This window comes from Calonectris borealis, chromosome 3 (genome assembly GCF_964195595.1).
Source record: "Calonectris borealis chromosome 3, bCalBor7.hap1.2, whole genome shotgun sequence".
Classification (NCBI taxonomy): Eukaryota; Metazoa; Chordata; class Aves; order Procellariiformes; family Procellariidae; genus Calonectris; species Calonectris borealis.
Window position 1 is genome coordinate 118,001,381 of NC_134314.1, and position 18,153 is coordinate 118,019,533.

Genomic DNA, 18,153 nt, shown 5'->3' on the forward strand with positions numbered 1-18,153 from the left:
TGTTTTCTCCATGAATTTGGGTGTCACCCTCCTGCCACCTGGCATACTGCTAAGTGGTCCCTATATCAATAATGGTCTTCAAATCTGAGAGCTTGCAGGCTGTTGACATCACGACTGGCAACAGATGAAGAATGAAGTAATGCAATGCTATACTATACTGCCCCAAATTAAATATTTCCACCTTCAAAAGAATAGCCTTACTCTCCAAATTTTAAAGAAACCTTTCAAGATGCTGTTGTGCTGCAGGCAGGGACATATTTGTGGTGTGTTCGAACAGCGTGAGGCATGCGAGGAACTCTAGACCGTCCCTTAGCACATGCGTTCCCAATGTAAAGCGGGAGGGGAAGCTGTACAGCCATGGGATTGCATCACATTATATACGTGCATGTGATTTTTTTTTTTTCTGGCCTTGCAAGAGTCCTGGTCCTCTGCGCTTGGGAAAGTTCCGCTGCTGGAAGCTGGATCTCAGTAGCGCCATTAGCTCCAGGTAGGCTTTCCTTGAATTTGCAGGTTTGTAAGTGAAGGTGGACTCTGCAGACACTGAGATTAGCAGGGCGGTTCTGATTGCAAGGAACTCCTGTCGGCAACTCTCCAGAAGTTTTTACAATGAAAGAAAAAAGGACAAAAAAAAGAAAAGGGGGGGTGGAAAACCTGTTTTTTTTCCTCTGTAAGGGCTGAGTTGGTTCTGCAGTGACAGGCAGAATACAGCAAAGATGCGCTAAGCCCGCTTCCCTGCAGTGAGCCTAGCGCTGACTTCCTTGGAGCAGAAGCATTAGGGTAAAGCTAAAGCGTTGGGAGGCGGGGGAAGACTTTTGATTTATGTACTGGTAGGGTCTGTTCAATCTTTGGTCTGCCTTGTTCTCTCATTTTCTGTCTGCGTAGCTTATTTTTGTCTCCCTGGGTACTTCTCCCAAGACTTCTTAGCTCATTTGCGTTTAATCTTCCCAATTTGTCTACAGCCTGGGTTGCTCTAATCTCTGCAGGTCACTGTGCAGTTTGCATGTTTGTTACTCCTTGGCTGTTTGCTGCCATCAGCACATTTGATCACGGTTGAATTTACATCAAAGAAACACCTGACAAAGAAGCAGGCCTGATAATAGGCTCTAGTTTCTTCTCAGCAACCCAAACAGGTAGAGGCGGACAAGGGAACGCTGGCAGGATCACAAGGGAGTTCATGCTCTACTTTCAACGTGGCGTGCTTTCCTCTCCTGCCTGATGGAGCACTGCAGACCCCGCTGCTGCTGTAGTTTCCCCCAAAATAGAGCTGCCACTGGAAAAAGAGGAAAACAAGATAGAGGTAGGCCTTGCTCTTCTCCGGCAAAACAAACCCAGACCTGGGAAATTCTAATTAACCTAGAGAGGGGGAGGAAAAAACTCTCCTGCAGTTGCTGTTGTAGCTGCAGAAGTGCAGCTCAGAGATCACAGGTGCCCTTTCCCCGCAAGGAGAGTTGGCTCAAATGCCAGGGTCAAGAGAGATGCTACAGTCGCAGTGCGATTGTTTCCTGCTTCTTCGGAGTTGGTCCAAGAAGAGGCTGATGAATTCGAGACTGGCTTCTTTAGCAAAACGCTTCAACGGAAGTGTCTAAATAGGGATTTTTCAGTTGCTTTTGTTTGTATCATTTATGCTGCCCAGACCATTTTCCCTGTCTAGAGTTTGCTGTTAGGAGCTGATTTTATATGATCATCATATATAGTTCTATATGGTTATATACACACAATGATAGATATATAGAGATAGTATATGTGGCATTTGGTGCAGCTGGGATTATTCTCTGAGGTACTGGACACTATTTAGGTTGGTGCCAGGGTCCGGTACAGAGGTATCTCACGAATGCACGGCTCAGGGTTTTGCAGCACGTGGGAGATGCTCATCTTCGGTATTGAAGTGGTGCTTGGGGTGCTTACAGAGCCTCAGCCCTTTGTCCTCTGCTGAAAGGAAAACCAGTGGCACCACGTCACATCTCCTATAGGTTTCACCTGGCAGAGTTCAGCAGCTGGTACTCTGAAGGGCTGCAGCTCTCCAAGAAATACCTGAGTCTCTAGGCTCTGATCGATCCTGGGAGGCTGTGTGTACTTGCCCTGGGCTGGAGACCTCTGACGAGGGGAAAGCTCTGCTTCCAAAAGGCTGTGAGGGGAGATTTGGAGCAGGGGGATGTCTTTATTCCTCCGGCACAGCAGCAGTTTTAGGATAGGAGGTGGGAAACCAGGAATAAGTGCAAACCTGTCTGGAGGGGCAGGACTCTGTGTGCCAGGAGCTCCCCGCAGCTCGACTCTCCTCCTGGGACAAGACCAAGGACCGCAGAGGTCCTGGTGTGCAGGAACCCCAGCTCTCCGTCCTCTTCTGCACAGAACCAAGCTTTCTTCTTCTTTCATTTAACTCAGGCTAGCAAGCCACTGCGTAAAACTTGGGTGTTTTGTGGGATGCTGTAAGCTGGAGGGGGGAAGGGATGAGAGGCTGTCGTCTTTGGCTGAAGAAGTGGTAGCTGGAGCTATCTGGTGCTAGAGCTCCCTGGGCATCCACTCTGACTGCGCAGGGCTAAAAGCAACATCCCCCTTGGAGGGATTTCCAGCTCCTTTCATTCGGAGCAGGGTCGGAGATGGCTGGTTTCTCCCTGGTGTGATGGATGAGCAGGACAGCCCTTCACACCTCAGCTGCTGGAAACACCATTGCCTAACGGACCAGAGGTGCCGTGCTGCCCAGCTGCTCGCCTCTAGCCCTGTTGTGCCCCCGTAGTGCTAATCCCCCCCGCCCCGAGTCGGGGATTAAAAGTGCTATTTTAAAAAAAAAAATAAATCAAACCTGCCTGCAGCGTTATGTAGGGACTCCAGTATTCAGATGAACTCTTGATAAATGGAGGTACTGGCTCATTAAATATTGTTTTGGAGTTTGTCCTTGGAAGGCTACAGTTTCGTAGTATAGTTGTGATTTGAGGTGGTCCAAGTTCTGCTTTGGTTTTTTTTTCCTTCCAAGGATTTCTCTGGGTTCAAAGCCGCTTTCAGTTGTGAGCTGTTAAAACAATTTCCAGCAAACTGTCGCTGCCCATCCTTGTGTGTTTATGAAATAGGAAAACCACTTTTATTTCGTTTTCTACTGTTTTAAAACCAGGCTTGGGTGTGACATTTGGAATATCTGCTCTTTGCTTTCTACCATTTCTGCTGAGGAGCATGGTGGGATGTCTGGAAGCCGTGAATTACAAAGGCAGGCTGTGCTAAAGCCTGGCTTAATTTAAAAATACAGCAGCTAGAAAAACACATCACCTCGCTCCCACTTCTTCCCTGGCACTTGAAGCAATCGTATTCTGAACGAAAACGTGGATAAATCTGGATAAATCCCATCTGGGCCCATGTGAAGGGCACCGCTCCTGTCCCAGCCTGCCAGCCTGTGTCCTCATTTGAGGCATCAGAGCCATCGAGCAGTCTGTGTTGAACTCCCAGCAAAAGGCAGAATAGGAGGGGGGTGAGGCCATCCCGCTTTCTGGAAGTGCATATGGATGGATGCTTTTTCTTCTGTATCCCAAGGATTTAACTCCTCGCTGCCCTAGGTCTCTCCATATGCCTGCTGCATAGGTAGGTGCAACTACAGAGCACAAATAAGCAGAGACTTCAAATGAAACCAATCGGGAAATGAAATGAGAATCTCACCGTGGCGTGGCATTAAATCCTTGAATTGCATTAGTGGAAATAGTGGAAAGTCAGAAACCTGCATCCCGAGATTAAAAATAACACCGCCTTTATGAGAGCAGCGAGAATGCCCGCTAATTGTTGGTTTACAGGAGAAAAGCAGAAACACGCTAAAAAATTGGCTCACAATAGCAGTTGCTGTATCATAATCTCCTGGTTCCTTTCTTGCCTTGCTAATAAGAACTAAGACTAATTTAATTTTTACAACGTCCCAAATCTGTGGCTATACGATTCAGAGACTTAATAAGATTCTCCTGCCGAGCCAAGAAAAGCTTAGTGGTTTTTAACTTACTTTCTTCTTCTGGGTTTCAGTTTCGGGACATTTGTGCAGTGGCTGAGACTTTTTTTTTAAAGCCTGTGTTTCATCAGGATTTCTAATGTCTCTGTTTAAGTTATTATAGGTGTAAATTGGTTGTGCTGGAGCTGGGTAAAATCTGGAGCAAAAAAAGCGAATTTTGGCAAAATGAAAACATTTTATGAGTTGTTTTGATTTGCCAAACTCTTTTTCTGGAGAGAAAAGAAAAAAAACCTATTTTGTTTCAGCATTTTCCAAATGAAAGGCTTTGAGATTTTTCTCTTTGAAGCAACTTTTCACTTTGAATGATCTTTGGCGCAGACTTTTGTAAAGGGCTGAAGAGTCAAAGTGAAACATTTGTTTCAGTCGACCCCAAATGAATTTTTTTTTTTTTTTTGAAACTTTTTTTCAGGATTGCCAGCGAACCGAAAAATCAGTTATTCACCCAGCTTTATATCCCATATACTGATAGAAACTTCAGAGCACCCCAGTGACTGTTTATATAGTGCAGCTGCCGCTAAGCCCTCCATTTATATGTTGGTAAATTATTATGCTTCGCAGGGTTGCGTGAGATAATAAACCATCAGTAAGCGCCTGGTTTTTCTCCCTTGGGTTAAGAAGGAGGCAATGTTTTACAAAATACGTTTCTAACTTTATTCTCGTTGCGTGGCAGGTATTAACTTCGCTGGCCGATGTACAGTTGCAGGACCTGTTTTACGCAGAAGGCGCGCGTTAACCTCTTTGGAGGCTTGGCTCTGTTAGGAGAAGGCGTCGCGTTAGGGAGCTGTTTTAAAGCGGCAGAGTTGAGCTCGGCTTCAGGGATAGCTGTACTTCAAAAAGATGAGTGCAATAATCAAGAAAAGATAAAGTCCCTAATTTCAGGGTTAACCACAGTCAAAAACCACATTTAAAATGTGCTTTTCTGATGGTTACTCTGGGTGATAGATTATATATTACATAAAGCTATTTATTTAAAACGGGTTGTTTTAACCCTTTTCGGCAGGGCGCGTTTTCCCTGTATAAAGAGTTATCTGCAGACGGCCCAGGGCGTTCTGGAAGAACAGGGCCAAATTGCCTGGTTTATTGAAGCTGATGGAAAAAAGTTTAGATTAATTCCTGCAGAACAGACACCGCAACCAGAAATTGTTGGTCCTGCTCGCCTGGTACGGACTGCAAGTCTGCTGGAGAGAAAGGAGCCGCGCTAAATAGGTTTGTTCCTGCTGTTCATCTTAAATCTTAATTTAAGCTTAAATCTCGATGCCTCTCAGTTAAATACTAAAGGCCTTCAGAGCAGCACAAGAAAACAGGCTCAGGGTGTTAAGTGCTCCTGAGGTTGCAGTTTTTCCTCCGTGCCGCTGTCCCACCGAGAACTCACCAGCCAGCCGGGGTGCGTTTCAGCACCCAGCCGTGACGCGTAAAGCCGGGTTTGCCTGGGCACGGGTGCTAGGCAGGCTGGAGCCACCGTGCATGCTCTGAACCTGGCGAGCAGGGCCAGGAAGGCACCGGCTAGGATGGGATTAACTGGAGAAGGGTATTCTTTATTTTTAAATTATTTTTTTTTTTTTTAATCCTCACCTTTGGAGAGCACTGACCCTGGCTCAGGTCGAGGCCAAGCGGATTCGCTACCCCCCCAGGAGCAGCCCGTGGACTATGGAAAGGTCAGTTTTTCTCCCATCCCTTCTGAGGACTCTTCAATTCAGCAAGTCCCGTGCCCTTGGAGCCCTTCTCCTTCCCCGGTCTCATTCACTTCATCCCCTGCGCCTCCACTCCCCACGGGGACCTGTTTTCTAGGCTCCCGTTTGATCTCCGGGTGCCAGCTCCTGCCTGGAGGGAGCGGCTGCACGGCAGCCGTGCCGGGAGCAAGGTCGCGGCAGGAGCAGGGGGCGTGGGAGGGGAAGCAGGAATAAGAGTTTCTGGCAGGAGGGAGCAAGCTGGGACTCGCCGTCTTTCCGAGCTCATCCCCAGGGCCACATCGGAGAGCCGTCCCTCCTGCCCGGCACGTTTCTCTCCCTCTCTCCTCCGCTCCTTTACCTGGGATTACACAGTCCCAGGTTGTCTTTGATTTCGGGTGTGGGACTTCAAACTGGTTGAACCAATTTGTAGCAGATGATTCACTGGACGCGTTTCGGCCCTCGCTTTTTTCCCTGCAGCGTCTGTCAGCAGCTTGCAATTTTTACAGACGTGCTAGATGTCGTTCTGTATCGCTGCAGTCCCGGGAGCCCCCGCCGTGCACCAGGTGCCGCCCCGTCATGCAGCGGGGATGTACAAATCATAATCATACTCCTTTCTGCAAGTAATTCTGGGTGTCCTGGTGATCCCTGACCCATTAAGTCGAGGCTTTTCAATAACCCAATTTGAGTGGCAGAGGTGATTAGATGATTTTCTTTTTTTTTTTTTTTTTTTTATTTTTAGTTGCATTAGGGCTATTCGCTTAGATTGGACAAATGTAACCATCCAGAATTCAGTTTATAGCAATAAGCAGTGAGACTGGCGAGGCCACGCAGTGTTTGGGGAGTTATCTGTAGCGCTGGAGGGATGGAGGTGGTGTTCTAAACTCTGCTTAGAGCTGCTTCTGCTCTCTGTATTTGAGGATGGTGCCAAGTGGTGGTGGGGGGTCATCTAAACAGAGGTGGCCTCGCTGCCAGCATCGCTTCTGCCAGAGCTGTTGCCTGCATCTGAGACATCATAAAGAGCAAACTGCGAGCTCAGCTCTTCCCCGGCTCCCCTGCCCTATTGCTTCCCTGAATCCTTTTCCTTTCCAAGGTGGGAGCAACTTGGCTCCCAGAGCAGCAAAATCCAGTTTTCCCTCCCTGGCTAAGGCAGCTGTGAGTCAGTGTGCTCGTGAGGTTCGTCAGCAGGAGGAACTGGTCTGAGGAACCGTGACCATGACGCCGTTGGAGCACAGCCAGCTCGGGTCTGTGCTGGTGGTGTACCCTGGGCTTTGCTTTCTCCCCGTTTGACAGCGTCGGAGGGCAGGAGACGGAGCAGCTGCTGCTTGTGGAGGCTACTAGGATCCACAGGTAACCCCCGAAGGCTTTTGAGATCTTGGAGTTGGGCTCCTCCTGTCCTGACCTCCAAGCTCCTCCTTGGATGAAAGCTCCATAGCTGGGATCAAGTCTTGCTGCTGAAGCTGGATTATCTCTGGGCTGTGCTGGCCAGCCCCTGCGTGGTTTTTGGGTATCGCTGCTGCTTCCATTTGTACGTTTCCTCCTGGGGGATATGATCTGGGTCCAGACCCCGCTCTTGCTTTCATCCAGTGAAAGCCAAGGTCTGGCAGCTCAGCTCATCAGACCTTCCTTAAACCCTGGTGTAGCCGAAAGCTGTGTCCTTGCAGCTGGATTCACAGAGGTCCACGCCTGTAGCCTGGAGGGAAGTAAGATGTTCTGATGCACTTGCACCAGGTGGTCTCCTGCTTTAAAAATGGAGTTACAGGACAGGTGTTCTCCAAATTGAGAAAAGGTGCTCCTCAGGCCTGAAATGAGAGCCTTAACTTCTCTGCCTTCTCTATTTGGGGGCAGCCATCAGGGGCTGAAGTGACCCTCAGTCCCATTCAGAGCAGCAGAAGCAGCTTCTTTACATTTGCTGGAGGCAGGAGGTGCGAAAGCTGACGCAGAACCTGCGCGGGTTCCTGCAGGCCGGGCATCAGCTGATGCCACCGTTACAGGTGAGACCTCCCTGGGGCGGGCAGCCCTCCTGGTAGCCACCGCAGGCCTTTTCCTGACTCCCTCCCAGCCCTACGGAGGGCTGCGCTTAAAAATGGCTGTCTTGAAATCGATAGCCCCTCGTGTTCGTGTTCGGAGCCAGCTGCCTGGCCTCGCTTGAAAATGCTGCTGCGTCCGCTAAAGCGGTCAGGACTCGAAGCCCCCCTCATCCACGTCCCCCACGCCCCTGGGTTTGTGGCCCTAATGCTGAAATTCCCCTCCCAATTTTTCCCAGTGGGGTGTCCTGCTTTCTCCCCCCCCCCCCCCGCTTAATTTAAGGTAATATTAGGCTTCACCAAGCTTTCCCACCAAACAGGGCAGGGGAAGAGATCCAGACCGCTTAGAGTGACAATCCTGAAGGATTTAGGAGGAAACCTTTGATTGAAGTAAGGTGTCACCCTGACTGCAAGGATATTAACCCCTGGCAGGCCTGAGGCAGGAAAAAGGCGGTGGTAGGCGACGACGTGAGAGCGAAGGGAAGGGGGTTTCGTCCCTCTGTGCCTCCCGCCCCAGTGCAGCCCCCCCCCCACAGCAGGCAGGAGCGGGCAGCAGGAGCCGGCCGGCCACATTAGCCCTGCCGAGGGATCGCGAGCAATACAGTAAACTCCGCTTGGAGCAGCCCGAGTAATCCCTTCCCCGTGCGAGCCGCAAGGCAGCGTGCAGGGAAAGCAAGATTGCCCAAGTATTGTCTTCTAGCAAACTTCCAGGGGTTTGTGGCTCTCTTTCCCCACCCCCCCACCCCCCCCTAATAAATGCGGAGCTTGGCACAAGCACAAAATCCATGTCATCCCCGCTCGCACCAGGAAGGGAGACGTAAAGGCAGCAAGTAACGAAGGCTGTAGGCCAAACCGCGCAAGGGAGAGAAAGCAAGGGGAGGAAGAGGGGGAGGAAGCCCAGTGAATAGGGGGAAAGGGAGAGGAAATAGTCCGGGGAGAGTAGCATGAGGTGGGTAAAGCAGGGCCAGAAGAATGGAAGGAAATCCTCGCAGAAATGGGCGATTTAAAACCTGTTCCTTCTGTGCCCCTTCTGTGATGTGCCTTCCCCTGGCAGATGCTCTAGATCTGGAGATGTTTGGGGGGGGAATTGGCTGGGTTTTGGGGCCATGTCGGTTGGAAAAGGGAGAGGGAAGGACTAGAAAGAAACCTCCCTGCCCATGACCCCGGAGCACCTGGTGTACCTGGAGCGTCAGTCCCAGAGGATGAATTTTGGAAGTCGGTAGGTGTGCCCAGCCCGCTGCCACACACAGGGCTCCGGCGGCCACAGCACACGAGGTCTCATGGCTCCTTCCCCCTCCCTGGCCATCTCGTTATTTGAAGGAGAAGGGAGGTGGGAGGAAAAACCCATGATGTTGCTGGCCTGCTGCCAGTTGCTAAGGCGGTTTCTTCAAAAGGGAGAGGAGCTGTGGAAGGAGGGAGCTGCCTGGAGAGGAGGCAGATGGTGCACGCAGGGACCGGGCAGAGAGAGGAGCCTGCAAACACCAGCGATGGAGGCAAGTGGGACCACGGGCTCAGTGGGAGCGGAGGTGAAGGAGCCCAGAGGAAAGGGGTGAAGTGGAAAGAGGCAAGGTGGGACCAGGGAGAAACGGCTTCCTTGCAGAGCTCAGCCGTTGAGCCAGCATTCCTACGGACCCGTCTCAGCCGATCGGTTACTGTGGTTCAGAGCAGCTCTACGAAGTGGTGTCTGTGGCTGGAGGGGGTTTTTTTTTCCCCCCCTCTGTGGTTTCTCTGGGGCGTATGAGATGCGTGCGGTCCAGGGAAGCCGGCTCCGCTGCGCGGGCAGGGCCGGGAGCAGGGCTCGCTCCTGTTGCCCAGAAGGGGAGGAACACGCGGCCCCGTGCAGGTTGGAGGCAGGGAGCGTTATCCCTCCTGGGGGCACCAGGAGCACGGTGGGGCAAGGGGGCCTTTTGCTGTCCCCTCCTTGCTGCCTTTCTGTGTGGTTCTGCCCCACGTGGCACACATTTGAGCAAGGTTTGTGAAAGCTTGGCCACCACACCCCAATCTTCCGATTATTTGGGCCCAGAGAGGAGCTTGGTGTGGCTGGTGTCAGCTGTGGAGCTGCTGCGCTGGCTGGTGGTGGTACCAAGCGGCAGCAGAGCTGAATGCAGACCTGGACCGGCTCCGGGCCGTCGCTGCTGGTGGTCTCGATGCCCTGTGAGAAGCCGCTGCTCTGCATTGCGGTGGCTCCTCTGCCTGGAAAGCCCACTCCTGGGGCACCTCGGCAGATGCACCTCAGAAAGGGAGGGACTGCCCTTCACCCCTGAGGGCACCCCAGACTCCTGTCGCCCCGAGAAACGAGGTAAGTGCCGTTCTCCTCCGGTGTGGTGTCAGCGTGAGGTACCCCCGACCTGAAGGTCAGTGCCTGTGCTGAACCCCAGCCTGCCTTCTGCCCCCCGCGTACACGAGCTGAGCGCAGGGGCTGGTTGCGGAGAAGGGCCTGGCGGCTGCCGGGGAGCCCCCCCCCCGGGCTGGGGGCAGACACTAGAGGGAGGTGCAGCTCACCGGCTCCCCACACGCGTACCCCATTTTAAAAGCCAAGAGCAATGGTTTGCCCTTGCTGAGCTGGAAAGCTGGAAGGTCTGGAGTGGGTGGCAAGCCGCTCGCTTAAGGAAGGGGTAAGTTGGGCTCTGCGTGTAGCCTTGACATTTTGGGCTGGAGGCATCTCTTACTAATGAGTCACAAGTGAGAAAACGAGCTTTTAAATGGTAGGTGGCAACAAAACCGGAGCAGCTTTGGGAATGTAGCAGCGGCATCTCCACCTGTCCTGCATCAGGTCGATGCACTGACAACTGGAAATGTCTGTAGGGGAGCCGGCAGCGCGTCGGTTCGGGGTGAGCACCGTCGTACCCTGGAAGGGAGCAGAGACGCTGGGGAAAGCGTTCACACCGTACTCTCGGGTGCGTTTCCCCCCCTTCAAGCGCGGTGCTTGCTGAGCAGTCAGAAATTCAATCCCTGGGCCGGCTTTAATTCTTCCACTTCTCCTTTCTTTGCGTTTCCCGTGCCCCGTGTGCCCGCAGCCATTTGTCCTCGAGCGGCAGCTGGTGCGCAGGGCCCTGTGCCCCGCGCTGCCGCTGCTGGCTGCCGCGCCGGTAACATGAGCCCGTTCGCTGCAGCTGAGATGTTATGTGCGGCATGTCGGCACGGGGAAAATTCGCTGCTTTTTTGTCTGGTTTTTGGTACGCTGTAAATTCAAAATGGAGCAGTCATGTTTCTGTGGGTGTAGGAGGCCGGGTGAAGCGTGCGCTGCGGGGGGGGGGGGAGGAGGGAGAGGGGTGACTCATTTGCTGTGCACCGCAGCCGGGGCCAGCCCAAACGGCAACTCCTGGGCTGCGCTCCCTGCTTTATTGCCACAAAAGGCTTGAGCCAAAGGCTGGGGCGAGATCTCCCTCCTGGCTGGCCCTGCAGGCGAGCACCAACTCACCTGAGGCGGGGGGAGAGGGCGCTGATAAGCGAAGCAGTGGATTAAGGTATCAGATGTTTCCTGCTGGGATTTAATGCCCTAAAGGCCAGTGCGTTGCATGTATTAGAACTGGACGGATTCTGCTCTTGGCTCGCTCACCCCGGTGAGCTCGGAGCCGCAGCTCACGCCACAGCAGAGCTGAGCGTCCCTCGGCACTCGTAGTCCAAGAACGGCCCCAGAAGGACACGGCCACCGAGGGCACGTGTCGGGGACAAGAGCCTCATGCCAGAACGGGCCTCGCGCGGGGTGACTTTTCTCTTGTTCTCTAAGGTGGAGCGGGGTGAGGGCGGGCTGTCCCTCCCTCGGCCCCTGCCACCTCCCGCGGGCACCGGGCGGCAGGTGAGACCCTCTCTGGCAGCCCTGGCCTTCTGCTGCCCCGGGGGGGGGGTCTACCTCCCCCTTACCGTCCTCTTTTGTGGAGGGAAAGAACGAAGCCAGAATTTATTTTAATTGTTTATTGTATAATATAAAACTACAAAAGTAAGACTGCTCATTTCCATGTACATTTGTCCAATTGTTTTTTGATTACAGCCCATACCTACATGTGAATACAGTAATCTGGTTTCAGATGTATATGTCTGTAATATTGCATAGAAAAGGCACAGCTCTAAGGTCTGTGGGAGGGGAAGGGGAAATACAGCCTTTTTTCTTTTTTTTTTCTTTTTTTTTTTTTTTGACAATAACAAGCCCTGTTCAAACAACCATGCACTGAACATGTCACACTATTTACACCTTTTCCAGAATCTTGGCCTTTACAGGCACTAGTATGGATTACGCTCAGAACTAGATAGGAGTCGAGGTTGGGATTTTATCTGCAATTTGTGTTTTTTAAAGAGGTTCCAGAACTTGCATTAGGCTTATTTTCAGAAAAAGAAAAAGTGCTTGAAAAAGAACTAATTTCTTTAAAAACGTTCAGTCTTGTTAATTAATAGAAGCACTGAAAGCAACTTGCACAGAAGCAGGATACTGAAACCTGATGGGGGTGGGGGGAACCAAAACAAAACCAAAAGAAACCCTGTAACAAGAACAAAAAGTTCACAATATGCCGGAGTGAATTAAACCGTTTGTCAGACAGGACCCATTAAGATTTACTCAATTTAATGGTGATAAAAGTGTAAACTTTGGATTCGAAACATTGGTTTTAAACAACCCAGGCTATTACCACACAGCATTGAGGAAAAACCAAATTACCTTTCACAAGGTCCAAATTTATTCTTGCAGTGATTGCTTCAGACGGTGGCTTGCTTTTCTAGCTGGCTGCAAGGAGGGTGCCAGATTGATGCATTTGTATATGACACTGCTCAAGGACGCTCTCTTGAAGGGGGAAGTTCCCCCTTCCCTTGCATATAGGGCTGTGCGGTCCCATGGGGCTCTGGAGGGGACCTGTGGTGTCCGAGGACGGGCTGGTGGGACGCGCAGAGCAACGCGGGTAGGTGGAACTCGAGCGAGCAAACCCTCTGCCGCACGCGCACAGTGCGGTCGTGACTTCTGGTCTGGCCTTACCTTCTGGCACTGAGGTGGTGTCGGCTCTGGTGTCGCGACTTGTGGGGCTGGAGGTAACATCCTGCAACCTTCTTCAGCCGTCCAGCCCCAGGGACTTCAGCTGGGCTTCCCGTGTGTGGTTTTTTTTTTTTTAAAAAAAAAAAAAAATCACCTTTTTCAAGCGTTTACCAGGCCAGCATGATGGAGGTGATTGCGTTTGCTCCTGGCTCCCGTTGCAGATTCCAGCAGAGTGCTGGGGGAGGCCCGTCGTGAGAAGCTGACGGGGTAGGAGCCTGACTAGGACTAATTTTGAACATAAAACTGTCCCTCATCCATACCTTTTTTGCATATTTCAAACAACCAGACCCATATTAGAAAAAGAGTGGAAAAAATAAAAAAAAGAGTCATGTGAACCATGCATATCCTGACTGGAACTCAATTCATTTTCTCTGAATCTGGCTCCCATACCCTTTTTGATACAGATTTACATTCCTACAAGAGAATACATTCCTACCATACATTCTGTACATGTTACAATCCAGATGTTGTTAGCTTCACAATAAAATAAATATATTTACAGAAGGAAAAAAAAAAAAAAGAATAAATAATTTATGAAAAACAAAAAAAAAATCACTTCAAATCCAAAGCTCCTTTATTCTGCTCCCATCTTGTCACTTCATTGCACATTAATGTCAATCTCCATCCCTGGTGTAGGACTCGGAGACGTTCCAGGCATGGCTGCTGTTGGGATCGTGGCAAAAGCCACGCTCCAGACAGTAAGTGACGGTGCGGGGAGAAAGCCACAGCTGAGCCCTTCCCTCCATAGCCTGCCATGGTTACAGACCAGCACCAGCCTTGCTAACCTTTTGCCTGCTCCCGTAAGTCGGGTATGTTTATGTCCTATGGGATTCCCGTAAGGACTCTGCCATAGGACGTGCTCTTCAGCACCAAGGATACACAGACATCGTCTTCCCGAGTGGTAAAGTGGATTTAGAGCTCCTCTCCTGTTCTGCGGATGCAAAAACTTCAACTAACCCCACTTAAACAACAGCACAGCTCTCCAAAAATGGCATTGATGTGAACTTTTGCCTAGCGTATGGTATTTGTTTAAATGCATAAGTAATCCCAAACAAAAAAAAAAAAAAAGGCAGCTCTGGCGTACTGTAAATCAGTTTTTAACCATGGTAAGGCGGGCGCTTACCAAGTTACCGTGTAAAACTGCTGACGGTACCGCGTGCCTACCGGTTTGTGCAGGCAGACACGCGGCCCTCGCGTGGCTAACGTTTTCCCGGTTACAAGAGGTGCAGAATCCGGCAGGGCTGTTTTCCTACAAGGGCCGAGGAGCGCGGCTGAGCAAGGTCCGGTGGTGCCGGGTATGAGACGAAGCAGTCGTGTGTGTCCCCCCCGCCCCCTCACTTCCGATGGTCCCTAAAGCTACGCTTGGTCAATGGTTTTCTGTTTGAAATAACTTTTTTTTTTTTTTTTTTCTTTTTTTAAGTCCGTGTAAGGAAACGACTGCAAATCCATCAGCATCCCGCTGCTTCGCTGAGTTCAGCCTGGAAAAAAGAAGAAAGCAAACCCACCCCCTCGGCCAGTTTCCCCCTTTTTCCCCCCAGCCCCATGTCTCACCCTGGCAGATGAATTACGAGCCAAAAACATGTTTTGTAATTGTACATGACGCATTTCATTTCGATTAGGAGTTCCTTCATTGCAAAACATATTTGCTTTTATACTGTGTCTGTGTGCATATCTATGTTACATCTATCTATCTATATACTAATAAATATATATGGCCTGTTTTAAAGTGCCAATTTATAAAAAGCTGCCTCCTTAAAGGGCAGACAAGACCCAATTTCATCCATGACAAGAAGGGAGCAGAATTGACTGAATATTGCCAAATGACGTAAAACATAATTTAAAATTTCTTAAATAAATATAAAAGTTATTCCTAAAGAAGCCATAGGCATGTCAACAATATAGGTTGTAACCGGCGCTCAACAGCTAAAGTACCATTGAAAAACTAAAATGCCATAGCAACTTCAGCAATAGGCATGATACATCGCAAACATTTTTTTTTTTTTTTTTTTTAAATTAAATGTACACCACAATGAACTTAAAAAATGCTATTGGTGCAGTAATGAAAAGACTTCTCAGGTGTTACGGGGAACGGGACCATGCATAGAAAGCTGTGTCTGTATATTCGTTGTAAAACGGGTCTATAAAGTGTAAAGCAGGTAACACAGTTGATATAAGAAACCAACCCTATACGAGATGCCAAGGGATGTAACACGACTGGCTCCAGTTTCAACAGCAATGGATATCAGAGCAAGTCCATCCAGTGCAGGTCAGAGATGAGCTTCACTGCAGTAATACTGAAGTTGCCTTTTTCAGCACTTAGCACAGTGAGGTGGGGCGAGGGAAGGAGAAATGCTCCAAGAAAGGGCGAGTGGACGCTGTCAACGCCAGTCTTCTGCCCGCTCCGCACTACGCCCGTCGGTCAGGAGGACTGTCGCGAGAGGTTGGCTCTCGGTGGGCAACGGGCGCGTTCCCCCTCAAAACCATTCCCAGGAGCTTCGGGTGAGGAAGTGCTGATCTGCCGCCGTGTTAAGGCGCTCCACGTCGCGCGGGATGGATGCCCCGGCAAGGGGACGCGGGTGGGCTTGGGGGCGCCTGCCCGGTGCCGGGGCGGGGAGGCTGCAGCCGCGGTGGTGCTCGGGACCTCTTTGGGTGAAGTTCCACAACTGTTTCCTGCCAACTGCTTCACATACGTGTTGGAAAAGGACATGGCTCTAAGTTTCAGGAATCACAGTAGTGCGCAGTGGGTACAGCAGGGAGCAAACACTTGTGAAACTCCTACAGAAGCAGCTCCCAGCCCTTTCTTAAAGCACTTTTTTGTTTGCATTCAGGGAAACCGACTGCAGGCTTATTTGATCCAATTTTCTCTTTGCACCATACACATATAAAACATTACGACTCTGTATAAAAGTACAAGTGGTTCTTGTACATCTGAATTATGCAGGAACTATGTGAGCAAATCCTATCAAAATAGCTATTTTTTTGTGTGTATAAACAGCATTTGTTTTTAGAAAAAACAATATCATAAACTGCAGAATCTGTACAAAAATATAAAATAAATTTGGGCAGCAGTTTCTAACCAGCCATGTAAATGCAACACTTAAAGAGGAGCAGGTTAATGCCTCCAAAAGGCTGAATTGCTAAGTCAACCTATACAGGGCTAAAATGGTATTGAGATTATCTAAATAATAAAATTTTTTACCTCTTGCAATAAAACTTATAGAAAAAATAGACAAATATGCACATGCAATTTACAGCTTTCCCCAACATAATCCTTGTGCTTAGCTTTTACAATTTTTTTTTCTTTTTTTTTTTTTTTCTTTTTTTGTAATAACATAACATTGTCTACAATACATATTCTTTCCTATACCAGGATATTCGGTCTTCCTTGAGGAACCACTTTAAAAAAAATACATTAGAAGTGGTCATACATGGATGAAGGCACTCCAACTCTGCTTGAAGCAAAAACTAGTGTGATCCTTTTCTTTTCAAAAAAGGCAAGCAAGGACGCATGCACAGTGCTGTGAATCGGGGGTGGGAGGGACTATGGAAATACTACCAAGTGTATATACTGGTACTTAAAATTAAAAAAAAAAAAAAAGTTGCTATATTTCTATATTTTAAGACCCAACAAGCACCTCCATGATGTGATCCAGTTCTGTGAGGTCCATTTTGAAAGGCTGATTTGGAGTTACTGGTTGACTGCTGTACGGAGCGAGAGTTTTTAGGAGCTCATCTGCTGAGACAGGAGCCATTTTTGAGGCAGCCCCTGTGGCAGACGTGCAGGGGTCAAAATCATACATGGACGTATCAATGTCAGCGAACAGAATATCATCCAGGGTCAAGTCCGTGAGGAAACCTGTGGAAGTTGTTATCTCAAAGTTGCCAGGTAGCGAGTCCATGAGTTTCGATTCGGCTGTTCTGCTCTCTGGGAGGCCCTCGGGCTTTTGAACGTTGGACTCACTGGGGTGGTCTTTAGAGTCATCGGCTGCTGTTTCGGCTGCTACTGCCTCTGCGGAGGTAGGTGCTGGACAAAGCTCCTCGATTTCGTCCAAGGCTGAAGAGAAGCTGTCCTTTACTGGTTGGAGAACAGGAGGTGGTGGTTTTGTCGGACCATCGTGCTGGACAGTCGGGGAAGTGCAAAAAGTGTCATCCTCGAGCAAAGAGGCTGGGGTGAGGCAAGACTCCAGGGGCGTAGTGCTTACGAAGTCAGTGGGGAGAAGGGGCTGGGAGGCGAGATGGCTGAACGCCGGCTGGGCCTCGCGGAAGTTGTCGCTGAGAGGGTCGGCGGGCTGCGAAGCGGTCACGAACATGGGCCTCAAGCTGCCTTCTTGTTTGAGTTCTTCCTGGATTCGCCTCAGCATGTTGTTAATTAAAACTGTCTTTTGCAAGCTTGGCTCGGTTAATGGCCTGTGGTTATAAAGTTTCATAAGGGAAATGTTGAAGATAGTCTGACGCTGTAAGGTGTAAGACACCTTAGAGGGACCGTCAGTAGGAGACACCACTTTGCCTTCCAACCCATCTTCATGCTCGTCAAACTTCCGCTTTCCTCCTTTCCCCAACATATATCTGAAAGGAAAGAGAAGAAACCGATGAAGCCAGCAAAGCTTGAAGCCTGTTCTACCCACCTGAATCATTACCCCAGTCCACCTACTCCCTTGCACATGTGGTGTGGACAGATTGGCCACTCTGTCCCCTCCTCGCTTACCCCTAACAATCACAAGTGGAAATCTATCCACGTAAATAACTCGCTCTTAGCCCACAGCGGCGTGATGAGGAAGCAGAAGCCGCCTTAACGCAGTGTTCTGGTCCATCGTGTTTAAGCACGGCTACGCTGGTCAATTCCGAGCAGGAATTCAAACAGCATCTATAAAACTCAAGCCCTTGCACGCTTGGCAGCAAATTTCACTCTTGCATATGTTAAGCATATGGTCCCCAAATATCTGTACATAGGTGCGCAAGCTACAGATACGATATTGAACGTTCCTTTAGATTTCCTGACTGATGCAGTACTATGCAATACAAACGTAATACACCGAGGTTCTTAAAATGAATTTCCCTTATTGAAAAGCGTGTTCATGGGGGGAAGGGGAGCGAGGCTCAAGCAACTGTACACTGAGAGACACGTTCCTGGTGAAGTCGGGAGATTCAACCCTTTGGCACACCAGGATATATGCATATCTGAGCTCGTGGGTTTATTTAACTGATCGCGTAAGGACTGAACTACTAGAGCAGGAAATGCAGTTATTACACTCAGATAAATTACAGATGAAGAAGAAGATCCGTCAGGTCTTCTAGTCTAATCTCCAAGACCATTCTCTGCACTACACTCTGCTGCTGCAGCCAGGGCCTTCAATCCTGACAGTGCCTGGGTCCCGGTTTGAGGACAGGGGCATCTGCCTCAGAAAAGCTTCAAAGGAGTTTGGTGTCTCCTGAAGTGTTGAGCACCCCCTCCAGGAGCCG

General features: G+C 49.8%; 1 protein-coding gene across 10 annotated transcripts in view; it reads right to left on the bottom strand.

Moving 5' to 3' along the window:
* Positions 1-11,573: 11,573 nt before the first annotated feature.
* The window catches only part of SERTAD2 (SERTA domain containing 2), an 85,130-nt gene continuing 78,550 nt past the window's right edge, over positions 11,574-18,153 (bottom strand). For all 10 annotated transcript variants that reach the window (XM_075147629.1, XM_075147630.1, XM_075147627.1 and 7 more), the window contains one exon: positions 11,574-17,259. In XM_075147629.1, the coding sequence (XP_075003730.1) occupies positions 16,311-17,255 (945 nt within the window). In that variant the 5' untranslated portion in view covers positions 17,256-17,259 and the 3' untranslated portion in view covers positions 11,574-16,310. The remainder of the gene's footprint in view (positions 17,260-18,153) is intronic.